General features: G+C 40.9%; 2 protein-coding genes across 8 annotated transcripts in view; one reads left to right on the top strand and one right to left on the bottom strand.

Moving 5' to 3' along the window:
* The window catches only part of Rab14 (RAB14, member RAS oncogene family), a 21,170-nt gene extending 13,177 nt beyond the window's left edge, over positions 1–7,993 (top strand). For both annotated transcript variants that reach the window (XM_031369983.1, XM_031369981.1), the window contains 4 exons: positions 1,217–1,283; positions 4,279–4,366; positions 4,790–4,820; positions 5,761–7,993. In XM_031369983.1, the coding sequence (XP_031225843.1) occupies positions 1,217–1,283; positions 4,279–4,366; positions 4,790–4,820; positions 5,761–5,938 (364 nt within the window). In that variant the 3' untranslated portion in view covers positions 5,939–7,993. The remainder of the gene's footprint in view (positions 1–1,216; positions 1,284–4,278; positions 4,367–4,789; positions 4,821–5,760) is intronic.
* Positions 7,994–9,395: 1,402 nt separating this feature from the next.
* Cntrl (centriolin) overlaps positions 9,396–14,810 on the bottom strand; it is a 75,147-nt gene continuing 69,732 nt past the window's right edge. For 5 of the 6 annotated variants that reach the window (XM_031369973.1, XM_031369974.1, XM_031369975.1 and 2 more), the window contains 5 exons: positions 12,833–13,081; positions 12,605–12,667; positions 11,863–12,069; positions 10,083–10,154; positions 9,396–9,783 (listed from right to left, as the gene is read on the bottom strand). In XM_031369973.1, coding sequence (XP_031225833.1) covers positions 10,098–10,154; positions 11,863–12,069; positions 12,605–12,667; positions 12,833–13,081 — 576 coding nt within the window. In that variant the 3' untranslated portion in view covers positions 9,396–9,783; positions 10,083–10,097. The remainder of the gene's footprint in view (positions 9,784–10,082; positions 10,155–11,862; positions 12,070–12,604; positions 12,668–12,832; positions 13,082–14,810) is intronic. The other variant, XM_031369976.1, reaches the window with a different exon arrangement.

Genomic DNA, 14,810 nt, shown 5'->3' with positions numbered 1-14,810 from the left:
CTCGAAGTCAGAAATCCACCTGCCTCTGCCTCCCAAGTGCTGGGATTAAAGGCACGTGTCACCACTGCCTGGCTTAAAAGGCAGTTTTTAATCTGTATATTAACTCAGTCCAGAGTAGTAATTTGGGCATGGTGTCATATGCCTGTAATTCTAGCATTTAAGAGGTAGAAGAAGGAAGATCACAAGTTGGTGGCCAGCCTGGGAAACATTTAAAAAAAAAAAAAAAAAAGGAAAAAAAATAAAGGAAAAGAACAATTTAGGAAAGATGACTTATGTACTAATTTAGTATGTCTGTCTTTTATTTCTGACTAAAAATCGTAACTTGAAGGTAGATGCAAAAATATTTTTCCCTTGAGTGTATTATTGAGTAAACATTTTGGTCCTGTTTTCCAATTTGTGATTAGAAAATATGGATAATTTCAAGGAATGTTAGTTTTGACTCTAAACTGCAAATCTTGGTTCTGAATATACTATGTTCCTTGCTTGTATATTGGGGTATATGTGTGTGTGTTTGTAGCTTTAAATACTTCTAATATCATTAGTATAGTTGGATATTGAGCTATTTAAAAATAATGAGTTTGGGAGTGGGTGGGTGGGTGGGTGAGCACCCTCATAGAGGCAGGGGTTGGGGGGATGGGATAGGGAGTTTCTGAAGGGGAGACCTGGAAGGGGAAAAACATTTGAAATGTAAATAATGAAAATATCCAATAAAAAATAATGAATTTGTGGCCAGGTATGATGGCACACACCTGTAATCCAAGATATGGGAGAGCTGAGAGAAAGTTGGCTACATTAAGAGAGGGAAGATGGCTTGAACTACAGAGGGAGACCTTGTTTCAAAACATAAAACAAAGTTTGGCTAGAGTTTTGAGAATTATGTTGGTTCTGTTTACAGCTGTTCTTTGGAGTAACCATCTCATCAAAGTAGAAGTACACATAATTTAGATCTTTCAGTTAAAGTCTGTATATGTATGTACAGATGTATATGTTTATTTGCTTGTTTGTTTTTGAGACTGTAGTACAAGCCATAGTACAGGGAATTCACGTAGGGCCACGGTGTCTCAAATTTAGGACTCTTGTGTCCTGCCTTAGCCTTTGAATTGCTGGGATTACATGTGTAAGGCATCTCACACCTGGCTCTTTTCTGTTGTTGTTCTGAACAAATGGCAATCGTATGTAGAATCAACACATTTTAATTTAACTTTAACTTTTGCAGAAGAAGTACATATAACCACTTAAGCAGCTGGTTGACAGACGCAAGGAATCTCACCAATCCAAACACTGTAAGTCAACACTTAACTGTATAGAGATTTAAAATCAGCTAACCCAAACAGGCAGGCCTTGTACTGGTGAGATTTTGTTATTTGGGTACTACTATGAATAAGAGACCATTCCCTCAATCTCTTACTCACTCATTTATTCATTGCATTCATATTTTCTTTGGTGCTAGAGATCCAGGGCTCGAGTATGCTAGGCAGATGATCTGCCATGAAGCTACATCCCCAGCCCCAAGTATTTTTTATTTTATTCTTAGGCTAATTGAAGAAAACTCTTAGTTTTGGTTGCTTCCAGGTTTTCTATTTTTATTATACTTTTTATATTTGGATCAAGAAAAAAAAACAACAACCAAAGCTATGAATGAGATGGTGCTCTTAGTTGGAGTTATTATAACCTGAAATTATAAATTTAAAAATTTAAAATTCTGGATTACGTTTGTAAAATATTGCCATTAGAGGAAACTGGGCAAAACTGTGCAAGGGCTCTTTTTGGTTTTTTACAGTTGCATGTGAATTTGTAATTATCTGAATAAAATGTCAACTAAAAGTAAGTATTCTACATACTTTAAGTAATTAACTTCTTAACAAGATAGAAAAGACACAGAGATGTAAAGACAGCTACCATGCTAGTTTTCACAGTATGCAAAGATAAATGTGTCTCTGGTCCTCAAGGGTTATTGTCTAGCAGAGAGAACCTTCAGCTTTACAGAGAAGCCATAAAACCACCTGAGTGATGAATTAGAAATGTGGTGAATGGTTCAGTGATGGAAAGCGCAGTCAAGCAGGGCCTTCTGGAGAAGCCAGCTTTACAGGCGTCAGGTGTCAGTGGGTATCCTGGAGGGTGTTGCAAGAACAGTGTTTCACTTAGCTTTGTACCTCCTGCACTTGGTAAGAGGCCTGGTCCAGTAGATCAGGGTGAGTGGTAAGAGACCTCTTTTGCTAGTGTGGAGCCTAGAGCTTTCATTTTCATTTATACTAAACTCAACTGCTGCTATGCATAGAGACCTATTTGTGATAGCTAAAAACCAAAAGCAGTCCAGCTACCACAGACATGTGAATAGTAAAACAGTTTGGTTGCATGCATCCCCATGAAGGTGGGGATTCTGCCACACTGAAGAAGGAATTATGGTAACAACATCTGCTTTGATGTATCTTAAGAGAATTTTGCTGAGTTTAAAAAGTCTAAAATGCTTACATATTCTGTGATTCCATTGATATATTTCAAAATGACAATACTGTACATAGATAAAGAACAAACTAGTGATCGTCAAGGGTTGGTTAGTGATAGGGTAGTGGCATGGACACAGCCACATATATGAGTTTGAAAAAACGGGTATCTTAGGGCGGTAGTCGTTCCAATGTTAGTTTTCTGGTTTTGACTGTATAATGTGGCCCTGTGAGTTACTAAGGAATTTTTAAAATGCTCTTTGAAGCACACTTTATATTACTATGTTTTCATGAAATTGCCTTTTGTTTTTATGGAAAAAGTATGTATTTTTCATTTTTGTTAGTGTTTTGTACCACTTTGTTACCAGACTACCTTTTCGGGCGAGGGGTGGGCAGTGAGGATTGGAGATTGATGTGTAGTTGGGAGAGAGAAAATACTTTTTGAAGAGGGTGGTGGTAGAGTGGAATGTTGGAGATTAAAGCCATAGCCGAGTGCCTGCTAGGCAAATGCTATGCCCACACTTCAGTCTAGAAGGTAGTAAGTATTTCAGCTGGGCAGTGGTGGCGCACGCCTTTAATCCCAGCACTTGGGAGGCAGAGGCAGGCGGATTTCTGAGTTCAAGGCCAGCCTGGTCTACAGAGTGAGTTCCAGGACAGCCAGGGCTATACAGAGAAACCCTGTCTCGAAAAACCAAAAAAAAAAAAAAAAAAAAGAAGGTAGTATTTCTTGATTTGAATGCCTATCTTATAATGAGTCTATACTAGGCCTGATTTTTTTTTTAAGTGCCATTATTTTATTGTTCAAATAACTATGGACATTATTTGTCAGTGGTCACTTGCACTTTGAAGAATTTTTTTTTTTTAATTATACCATTTAACTTATATGGAAATAATTGATTGGTTCACTGGACCCAAATATTTGAAAGTGGAAGAGACAAATACTAACTTTATGTGAAAAAAAAGTTGGGAAGCATTTTTGTTGAAATCATTAATTCCTAACATCTGTATCTGGTTAAAGGTGGCAGAAAGGTCGGAGAGGTGCTGATATCTTCCCCCCTTTGTGCTTTCTAAGGCTACCTTTAGTCTTTTAACTCACGTAGGTAACGCCAAAGTAGATCACGGAGTGTGATATTTGTCCCAGGATTTGAACTTATTACGTATTTATCCCATCCTCAGCTTCTTTCACAGATAGACAAAAGCATTGCTGATTAGTTGATAGACATTTACACCTCTCCTGGGGCAGCATCAGCTAGGAGAGTATTGTCTCTAGGTCACAGTTTGCATTCTCTAGGGTTCTAATGCCCTCTTTGCTAACTTTGTCTTATTTGAATTTAAAGGGAAGGTAATTACTGTTACCCTGAATGAATTAAACTAGTGGTTTTCAAGTTTCTTCAGGGTCCCAGAATCTTTTGAGAACCTGAAAGCTACAAGCCTTCTCCAGGGAATGTTCATGGTTATTGCACTTGACACTTAATTTTAGGGCATTCTTATTAATGTTGCTTATTCTTTTGGCCTAGACCAGATTTGAACAAACTGGCTTGTGAGCCATATTCACCTATTGAATGACTTTTCTTTTTTTAAGGGATTTGTGACAATAAAAATAATATTCAGCAAAACTTGTGTGGGGCCCACAAATCTGAAATACGCCTTCTCTTCCTTCACAGCAGGCTGTCAGACCCCAAGCCAGCTTGTGGCTAGAGTTCTTAGTGCTCTTGCCTTATACTCTATAGTCCAGGGTACTCAGGGCTCATCTTTTTCCTGTCAAGACTTTTGTATTGAGAATTTTTATAGGTATTTTTGTTCTAAGATACCTTTTCTTTTGTTCACAAATTAGGTAATAATTCTCATAGGAAATAAAGCAGACTTGGAAGCACAGAGAGATGTTACCTACGAAGAAGCCAAACAGTTTGCTGAAGAGAATGGTGGGTCTCCCCCGTGGGTCTGAGAGTTCACACTCTCCTGTGGGTCTGGGAGTTCACACTCTCCTGTGGGTCTGGGAGTTCACACTCTCCTGTGGGGCTGAGAGTTCACACTCTCCTGTGGGGCTGAGAGTTCACACTCTCCTGTGGGAGTTTTAAAGGAACAGAGATTTAGATCAGGCAGGTTATTTGATATTCTTTTTAAAAACTTTTGTTCTATTCAGAAATCTCAATAAGGAAATAAAGTGTGTGTTTCTATGATACATGTTAGTAGTAGTGCAGCTACTGAATGACAAGTACAGATCTGCCCCTGCTCTTTGATGAGGGCTGGAGTTGGAGTACTGACAGCTGTGGGGTCTACTCACATGTGACTAGAGTGCTCCTGACTCTGCAATGTCCTAATTTTAGTCTGAATTTTATTTTTAGGCTTATTGTTCCTTGAAGCAAGCGCAAAAACGTAAGTATGGCTAAAATGTAGCTCATGTTTCAGTTCCATGCAGAGTAGAATCATGTGCTGTGTAAGTGGGTGATGTTGTACACTGGCCTGTGAGGCCGTGGACAGCGCCCACAGTGGGAAGAGCAATGAGCAGAAGCTTTTGTCTCATATTACAGAGAATGGGGACCTTTGTGACATAAAGGGTTGTCCTCATTGTGTCCACTGGTCACCCAGGCTAATAAATGAAACTGTGCTGACCTCTCACAAGTGTTTGACTCTCACAGCTGAGGTTGAGTTTGGTATCTTGAACATGCACTGGGTCAACATGTTCACACAGCATTTAAGATCACCTTAAAGAATGATTCAAGGACATCCATACTCAGTGGCTAATGAGGCACAGTGAACATTTCCTGATTTCCTTGAAGTTTAGCATTGATCCCAGCACTCCCAGTCATAGTTCTGTATCATACCAGGCAAGGCCAGCCAACCTGTTCATGTTTCTGTACCTCTGCTTTTAGTCCCAAGAGATCCAAGCTGTGAACATGGTTAAACATGACTATGTCACCATCACATGGTAAAGATAGCATAGTTTTACACATGGCTGTTTATAAAATAATGGAAAGCCTGGAATCCTGTCAGTACATTTGGACAACCTGCTCTCATTTCAGAGTGGCTATCTCATTTGTCATGTAATATATATATACAGAGCACTGCAATGAGTAGAAGATGTAAATATGCAAACTGATTTTAGAAACAGCTCAGTACTAGGTTGTGTACTCGCCACCAAAAAACATTTCCTATGTTGTTCTCTTAGCTCAGTCTTCTGGTAATCTCTTATTAGATGACTGTGGGTAAGTGGAAGACATCATGGCAGTTCACTAAAGGTTAGCAGGTCAGTGTAAACGCCTTACATTTTCTAGAAAGCTGTGCTTTGTGAATAAAGTTGTTGATTGTTTCTTAGGGGAGAGAATGTAGAAGATGCCTTTCTTGAGGCTGCCAAGAAAATCTATCAGAACATTCAGGATGGAAGCCTGGATCTGAATGCTGCCGAGTCTGGTGTACAACACAAACCCTCAGCCCCGCAGGGAGGACGGCTAACCAGTGAACCCCAACCCCAGAGAGAAGGCTGTGGCTGCTAGTGACCTCTTTGCTCTGGCCCCTCATTTGACCTTTCACCTCTGTCTGTTGGAAGCAGTACTTTTTACTGCATCCTTGTCTTCTGTATATCTTACTGGGTTTAAAAAGAAAAAACAACTCTTGTAAAAACAGTTTAACAATACTAAACTGCTAAACAACTAGATGTAATCAGGTTATCAAAGGCAAGTAGAGTAATAAATCTCTCCTGCATGGTAAATCTAGACTTTTCCCCCTTTGATTGTCCTTGTGATAGGTTTGTCACCAATATCTGATTTAAACTGAGCACTGATGCTGGTCTGATTTTTACCTTCCCTTTTGGCAAGGCTGTGTCTCACCGTACGGTTTTAAATTCGATCTTTTCAGCCTTTCTCCCATCTTTAAACTGTTGAGTATGTCTGTTGTAGCCAGTAAGTTCATTGCTGTGAAATGACTTCGGATGGTAGAGAAAAGGGGTCTGCAACTGCTTTTATTTTTGTTGGTTAAATTCCCTGTTGTAGGGGTGGCATTTTTCTTGATGAGGTCTGCTTCTGTCTTAGCCTTGCACAGGGAAAAATACCCACTTATCTTTTCTTGTGCTTAATTAATAGCTTTATCTTTTTTTTTTTAATTTTTACACCATTTTATCCTTTTCTCTTTAACAGAAAGTAAATATGTATAAAATTTGAAGGAACCTAACTAACAAAACCTTCTGTGTATATTATTTTAATGAAGAAAATAAATTGATTACTGGCATTGGAACAGTATAAAGTACCAGTTTGTACAGTGTGACCTATATGTGACCATGTTACTCTTCCATTTCACACAAGGAAATAGACACAACTGCAGCTCACAAGTAATACTGGCTCCACTCCTTGGTGCTGGCAGTGTTTGGGGACAAGCATAATGCTGGAAAGAGCTCCTGGCATCAGCGGAAACACTAGCGGATTCTATTCCATCTTTGCACTGTGGCATACCTGCTGATTTTCTTAACTGTTCTTGTGTAATCAATGTGCTCACCTGCTTTTCTTTTTGTAAACATTTTGTGTTATAGGCTGCATTCTTGCCTTACTGTATAGGAAAAGGAAGAAGGCTGGGTTTAATATTGCACATTTTAAGCTTTTATACCTTTATCTTGGAATGGTCAACTTCTGGACCAGATAGCCAGAACCACAGGTCTGCTGTTAAGGGATTTTAAATTGTGCATTTTTAACACTACAGTGAAATAATTTAGTATTATCCTTTGTGTTCATAGTATGAGGGGCTATCTTATGTCATGTTGGCATAAATTATTTTGTAAAAGGGAAGGTGTTTCTAAGTGTGTGTGCTGACATAATGTAAGTTACTACTTTGCATTCGGTGGTGTGGCCACAGAAAGAACACCTTGCAAGAGAAACCGATCTCTAGGCAGCATCTGCTTCACTCAGTTCTTCATTTCTCTTGATTGGTTTCTTGCCGAGTTTAAAGTGGCTGGGAATTGAGAGGTCATTGGAAGTGCATGTAGGTAAGCCCGAGCACATATAAAATGTTCTCAGCTCAATGCTGTGTTTAAAATACACATTTTAAATCCCTCTCTACCAGACACTAATGTAAGTGCATCTTCTGGATTATAAACATATGGTAGTTCAAGAATTTTGTATAGTCATTGTTAAATAAAAGCCAAAACTGGAATGTGCAGAAAATAGGATTCGGGTTTTTTTGTGGATTCACCTTTCTGTCCTTGTTTAACTTAAAGGAATCTTGAAGTAGACTGATATATTCTGTTAAAGACTTACAGTGATCCATTTGCTTACCACACTGTTGCATCACAAGAGATTTGCCCAGGGACCATGATCTGCTGGTATGTATATATATTTACAAAAACAAAAACAAATCACCCATTGGGATTTAAGGTAGCAATCACAAAGTAAAGACCTTCGGCTTGTTTAGGTGCAATACTCCAATTCCCAAAGTTACAGTGGGTCTTAATTGTTTTTGTGACAGAAGGATTTACTCAGACTGCTGTACTCTTCATTTGATGTAACAAAATGCTATTATCTAAATATTTGTAAATAAAGTACCTGTATCTAGATTAAATTGAACGTAGTTGCATTATTTTTGAACTGTAAGACTTTTTTCAGATGAATATTTGAACTATCAGTTTTTACTGCAGCATGGCATTGTGTATGGTGAGGTCTGGGTAGTAATAAAACTACCAATTGAGCTGGAGTTTCATCCATGTATATTGCATCTTTAAGGCCAGCACATTGGTAGCTAATAGTGTTCTCCCTTTTCTGTATGTGGGGCCAAATTCTATTTGCATGTGTAACCACTGTGTAATAAATTTGGGAGCTTAAAGATAAGCAGATTGTCATATTGTAACATCTGTGAGCCAGGACTAGGCAGAGTGGATTTCTTGTTAATTTTTAACCCACAAGAGCTTGTCTTGTGCAGATGCCACCTCCTCTGGCTTTCTCACTCTGCTTTTGCTGTGAAGGAGCTCCTCTGGTGGTAACTAGTATTCCAACACAATGTGTAGCTGTTTTTTTTCTGAAGTGTTCAGTGAAATGCTGGATGGAGGGAGTTGGTTGGTGGTGGTCAGTGGTATGAGTAAAGGCTATACAAGGGTTTTTTAGATGTCCTCTGGAACTGGCAAGTGTTTGATGTGAGTGAGTGGTGGGTCAGACCCAGGACTCTGCACATACCATGTAAGCATCCCCTGATGTGGAAGGGTAGGTTTTGAAATAGGTTGTTTTGAAAGCTCAGTTTTGAGAACTGCTTTAAATGTGTACTTAAATAGATGGTTTACTTCCCTCAGCATATACAACAACAAAAAAAGACCAGGCAATTTCTATTACTATTTATGTGGTAGTAGAGGTGGGGAATTATTACATCCTGTTCCCATACTGTGTCAATTGTTGGGATTAGTCCATACCTCTAAGCATTTTACCAAGACATAAAGTGAAAGTCTAACGAAACAAAAGACAAGCTTTGTGTTGGAAATACATGCCTTCTAGAGAATGTGCAGTAAGTGGTGTGACTTCTATTGTGTCTTGTAATTATACGTATCTTGTAACTCTAGCCAGATAGCTTGAGGGACTGCCAGGCTGCGCTGAGCTGACATGCTACAATGCTGATTGTGGCTCAAAAGGCTGTCTAGTCAACATAGTCAATATCATTAAGACTGTTAGAGCCACAAAACTGACAGTCGCTTCTAAAGAAATGGGTTAGTCATAGAGTCGAATGTTTAAAGGCTGTCTATAATACACTCACCATCAGAACTGAGTCTCTACAATATAGTCTTGACATTTTTCCACCAAAGAATTACTTTTCTAATAGGCTAAGGAAAAGCAGTCTAAGTGTGATGATTTCTTAATAGGTACTTTTGATGAAGCACTTGGTGCTAAGTAGACTAGGTAAAAAGTGTTAAGAAATGGCTGGGATATTGTTATTGTCTTGGAATAAAGGTAACCTGTGAAATGTAAAGTTTTAGACAGACGCAAATTGAGTGTACCTTTTATTTTCATATTAAAAATAAATTTTGGATCAGAATAAAAAATAATAACTTACTAAGTCTAGGGGCTTTTAGTACATTCTTTTTCATAGTAACTAGACACACTGGCTTTATAAAAATATTCCAAGATTGGAGAAGAGTCAAAAATAACCCTTTACATTCTTTCCATGTTAGATACACACATCTAGTCCCACAAACGCATGTGCTTTACAGAAACGTCGGTGTAAGTGGTACAGACTACAATGCACTTTCAGTCTTCATAGGATCTTGATAATGACATTGACATTCCATTCGAATGTCAGTGAGGTAGGAGAGTAGCTATTTCCTCTTATGGTTAAACATGACCGTTATTCCTGACATTGGCTGGAGCTTCTTTTCCTACATTAAGACAGAAGCAGAATGGATGAGTTAAACTTCTAACCAGACAAGGCCTTACAGAATGTGGTGGTGGCGTGATGACTGGCAAAATAATGTGCTTAAGGACCGCTTTGGAATTTGTTTTGTAGTGCTGGGTACTGAATCTGGGGACATACATGTGCTAGGCAAGTGCTCTACCATTAAGCAGCTCTCCAGATGCTTTAAGATGAACTGCTATAAAATGATGAAAGATGAGGTTAGTTTTCCTGGGGCTGCCAGAACTCCGTATGTTTTACTCAAGTGCTGAGTGGCTAACATACCTGCAAGCAGGAAACTCAGTGGCGGTAACTGTTTGGTTCTTCTAATGGAACTTGCAGAACATGGCAGGAGCTCTGAAAAGAAGGGAACTAACTAATTTTAGGCACAGAAGCCAGCCCCCAATCCAAACCAACTGAAGGCTTCATGCCACAGTGGCTCAGATGACAACCCTGGACAGAAACTGCCTACAACTCACCTGTGCCTCTGATATCTTGTAGAGTACCTCCAAGGCTCATGTATGGGCTCTGTGCACGTTGCCTTACAGTCTAAGCTCTGGAGGGTCATGTGCTCTGGGCCTTTACTTGACTTGTCTCAACCATGGGTGTTAAGATAACCATATTAAAATCTTAGCCCTGCTGCTCATTAGGTTTGTGGCTCAGGTAAGCTATTTGCCCCACAAGCCAATCAAAGAAGCAACTGTGTATCCAAACTTGGCTGCGACTGAGTTCCTTTTTTTACCACCCTTCTTCACCCCTCTTCTTCCACCTTTCAATCTCTGGGCACTAGGCAGGAGAGAATGGAGGAGGGGGATCAGTTGATATTATTAGATTGCTTTCTGCTGGTTAGGAATGTTGAGTTCCTTGGGGCAAGTTTGAGCTTTGCAGTTAGGATATCTCATGATTTACACAAGACCACTTAACCAACCACCCACCAACTGGCTAATCAGGAGCAATGCCCCTCAGGGCTCTAGCATTATATACCCTTTCAAGAGTTCCCAGAATTCCAAATGTCATACACTTGTGGAAACTCAGCAGCTGGCAAAATCATACCCCCTGTGAGAGCATGAGAGCAGCTCCATATCCCACACCTGAGATCAAAACAAAACCATATATTCCTATAAATTTCTGTATTTAAATAAATTCTCACTGTAAAACTGTCCTTGGATATTCCTTATAATTTACAGTATACTCAGGATCTGCTGCTTTCTGGTAAAGGTATATTGGCTTCTATATCCTCTTCTGTCCTTTCTATACCCTTGACCTGTTATTTGCAACTTCATGTAGTTCCTTACCTACATAAAAGGACAATTTGTACCTTTCTAAATGGGGTGTTGTATGTGTAATGTTTAGTATGTACCTGAAAGCCATTTTCTGCTCACAATAATGTGTTACTGTTGGCCAGTTCCATGGGTTACTTTTTGTTCTTACTTAAATGATTGGTAACTAAGTCCCACACAGAAATCTTTGTGAGATCCAGAGTTATAGACAGGAAGTGAAAAAGTCTCCATTCAAATGTCTTTGAGAAATGAGAGGTATCACCAAAAACCCAGGAAAAACCCACATTTAACTTCACAGGTCTAAGCTCATTTCTTTCAAATATACATGGCTGTTTTGCTGCATGTGTTTGGGTGCCTGGTGCTTGTGGAGAAAAGGGTGATGGGACCTTTGAAACCAAACACATTACTGTGAGCTGCTGCATGAGTGCTAGGAACTTAGTCTGCGTCAAGCTCCAGTGCTCCTAACTGCTGAACCACCTCTCCAACCCTGAAGGTCTATACTCTAGTCTGATCAAGTAGAAAATAAAGAAATCCAGAAGACGAGGACACACACTAAATCTCCCCTGGGTCATCCTATCTCCAATTCTAATTCACTGTCTAAGCTACCAGCTTACCTATTTTTTCTGTACCTATAAATCAGGTAAACTTCCCCCAGTGATAGCAGACACAAAGTTTTTTTGCTAAAACAGTTGAAGATGGCATTTCAATCCCAAGTCTTCTTGGACCACCTACCCCAAAGTTTCCAAGTAGTCCAAGTAACACTAGACTCTAGAGCTTCCTCTTACCTGACCATGTCCATGTTGGGAGTCCTCCACAAGGGAAGGTTCTAGATGAGACAGAATGGGTGATGATGCTGAGTCTATGGAGGTACTAGTGACCAGTTGTCCTAAAGCATCGACTTGTCTCCTCAGACTGTGTAAGGTACCCTCTGTCTGCCGCTTTCCTTTGATCAATACTTCTGCTTGCTTAGACATACAGTGTCGGAGTTGAGCCTGGAAAGTGTTAATCAGATTTGGGAGTTAGATGAAAGAAGCACTTCTGAACTACTCAGCTTCTTCACATTTGATAAGCAGGTCTGACTTTAAACAGGTATGAGGGTAGAACATGGCAGTAATCACCAATTCTTGCACTGGGGAAACAGGCCAGACAGCTCCAAGTTCAAGGCTATCCTATAGTTCTAGGATAGTCTAGGGTGCACAGAGAGACCCTGTCTTAAGGAACAGCATTATAGAGGTTAAAGAACACAGCTTCACATCAGGATTCTAGATGGGACCCAGTGCCTTGCATGTGCTAGACAAGTGCTGTACCACAGGGCTACATATCCAATGCCCTGGAATTCAAATGGTCTTGGATGCTGATAGCCATTGGCTATCTGTGATGTCAGCTTCTCTGAACCTCTACAGTATGCTCTCTGCTCTGTAAGCGTCCTCTTGAGTGCTGCAGTAGATTGGACGTGGAAACCTTTCCCTACTCTTGCTAAGTGCCAGCTATCTCATAGGGGCTTTCTCTGTTTTTTTAAGAGGCAACCTTGAGTTGATCTTCATGGTGGCGCAGCCTTTCACGGAGTGCTTCTCCACGCCAGTGTTCATCCTTTTTCAGAGAGAAAAGGAGACCAATGTGTCACCAACTGGCACAAGTGGGAGCCAACCATCTTCCCCTCCTACCCTGGTGCCCCCAAATCTGTTTTTAGCTTTACTGGGGGAGGTGAGAATCAAACTATGACTCTGAAGCCCAGGAGAGCTGGACAAATTTTACCATGATGTGAACTTTTTCTTCAAAAATCCTCTCATTTGTGGTAAATGGGAAGTTCTCTTTCAAGCTTTCCAACTCTCTTAAGTTTTCATTTCTTTCCAAAATAGCTGCTAGATCTGCTGGAAGTTCTGGAAGGAACTGGTTGAGATTCCTCAGACTGGTTCTGATTTCGTCTTTCACCTCAGACTTCAGCGTCCTCATTGCATCACTGACCTCCATTTGCCTCCTCTCCAAGTCTTTCTGGTTTGCCACCTAAGCAGTAAGGTGGAGTTAAACACCAGGACTTAGAATTGAGTCCCTTAGTGCATCTTACATGGAAGGATCTACACATCCTGGACAGGCTCAGTTAGTACAGTTCTGGATTTGCAAGCAAAGGACCTGAATTCAATCCTTAGAACCCACAAGGCTGGGCGAGAGACCATGCTTGCAATTCTAGGACTGGGAGGTAAAGACAGGTTAATCCTTGGGGCTCACTGGCCACACAGCCAGCCTAGCCTAACAGTGAGCTTCAGTTTCAATGAGAGGTTCTGTCTCAAGGCAGTAAGAGCAATTAGGGTAAGATATCCAGTGTCCTTCCCTGGCCTCTACATGAATCATTTAAGTGCATGCAACACTCACACTCACATCAAACAATACCAAACAAAAAAAGGTGGGGAGAAGGTTCAGTTAGTACAGTGCTTGCCATGCATGAGGACTAGAGCTTGATTTCCAGCATTCACATAAAAAGCTAAGTATGGTGGCATGTACTTGCAGTCTCAGTGCTAGGGGCCATAAAGACAGGTTGACGGATGGGGCCCGTCCTAATTGGTAAGCCTCAGGTCCCAGTGAGAGACTGTTGGTTAGTTTTATATCAACTTGACACAGCTATAGTCATTTAGGAAGAGGGACTCTCAATTGAGATGACACCTCCGTAAGTCTGGCAGACTGGCCTGTAGGTGAGTCAATTAGGCATTTCCATGATTACTGACTGATGTGTGAGGGAGGGTCCAGCACACTGTGGGTGGGGCCACTCCTGGGCAGATGGTCCTGAGTTGTATAAGAAAGCAGGCTGAGCAAGCCTTGAGACGCATGCCAGTAAGCAGTGTTCCTCCATGGCATGTTTCACTTCCTGTCTTGAGTTCCTGCCCTGACTTCCTTCAGGGATGGAGTGTGGCCTGAGGGTTGTGAGCTGAAATAAACCCTTTCCTTCCCAAGGTGTTTTTGGTCATGGTGTTTTAGCACAGCAACAGAAACTCTAAGAAAAAGCAAGGTGGACATCTGAGGAATGACACCTGCATTTGCTCTTTGCCCTCCACATGTATGTGTACAGACGTCTATTGCTACAGACAAGTACACATGTGCACGTGCACACAACATAAAAAGTCAGCCGAGGGGTTGAAGGAGGGGTTGGCCAGTCAGTAAAGCACTTGCAAGCATGAGGACCTGAGCTCAAGCCTCAGAACATAAACACCCTGGGCATGGAGGCTCACCACCAGCCAGTCCATCTAAAAACACATGGCTGGCATTCCTGAGAATGACAGCCAAGGTGTCCTCCAATTTCCATACACATGTGGACCAGCATACTCAGGTCCTGTGCCTGCACACCTGTTTAAAAACAGTCAGCTGAGCTGGCTCAGCAGGTAAGACACTTGTTAAGCCTGACAACCTGAACTGAATCCCTAGAACCCAGTTCAGAGAAGAGACCCGCCTCCCACAAGTTGTCTTCTGACCTCCTCATGCTCACCACAGTATGGGCACCCACACAAACGCATGCACTCATACATAACCATAAATCTGTAAATAAATAATTTCACTTTAAAAAGCTAGTTCATTGCCGGGTAGTGGTGGCCCACACCTTTAATCCCAGCACTTGAGAAGCAGAGGCAGGCGGATTTCTGAGTTCGAGGCCAGTCTGGTCTACAGAGTGAGTTCCAGGACCTACAGGAAGGTCCTGTACAGGCAGGGCTACACAGAGAAACCCTGTCTCAAAAAAACCAAAAAA

Source organism: Mastomys coucha, unplaced genomic scaffold (assembly GCF_008632895.1).
Source record: "Mastomys coucha isolate ucsf_1 unplaced genomic scaffold, UCSF_Mcou_1 pScaffold15, whole genome shotgun sequence".
Classification (NCBI taxonomy): domain Eukaryota; kingdom Metazoa; phylum Chordata; class Mammalia; order Rodentia; family Muridae; genus Mastomys; species Mastomys coucha.
Note: the sequence above shows the minus strand (reverse complement) of the source record. Positions and strands in the feature narration are given on the sequence as shown.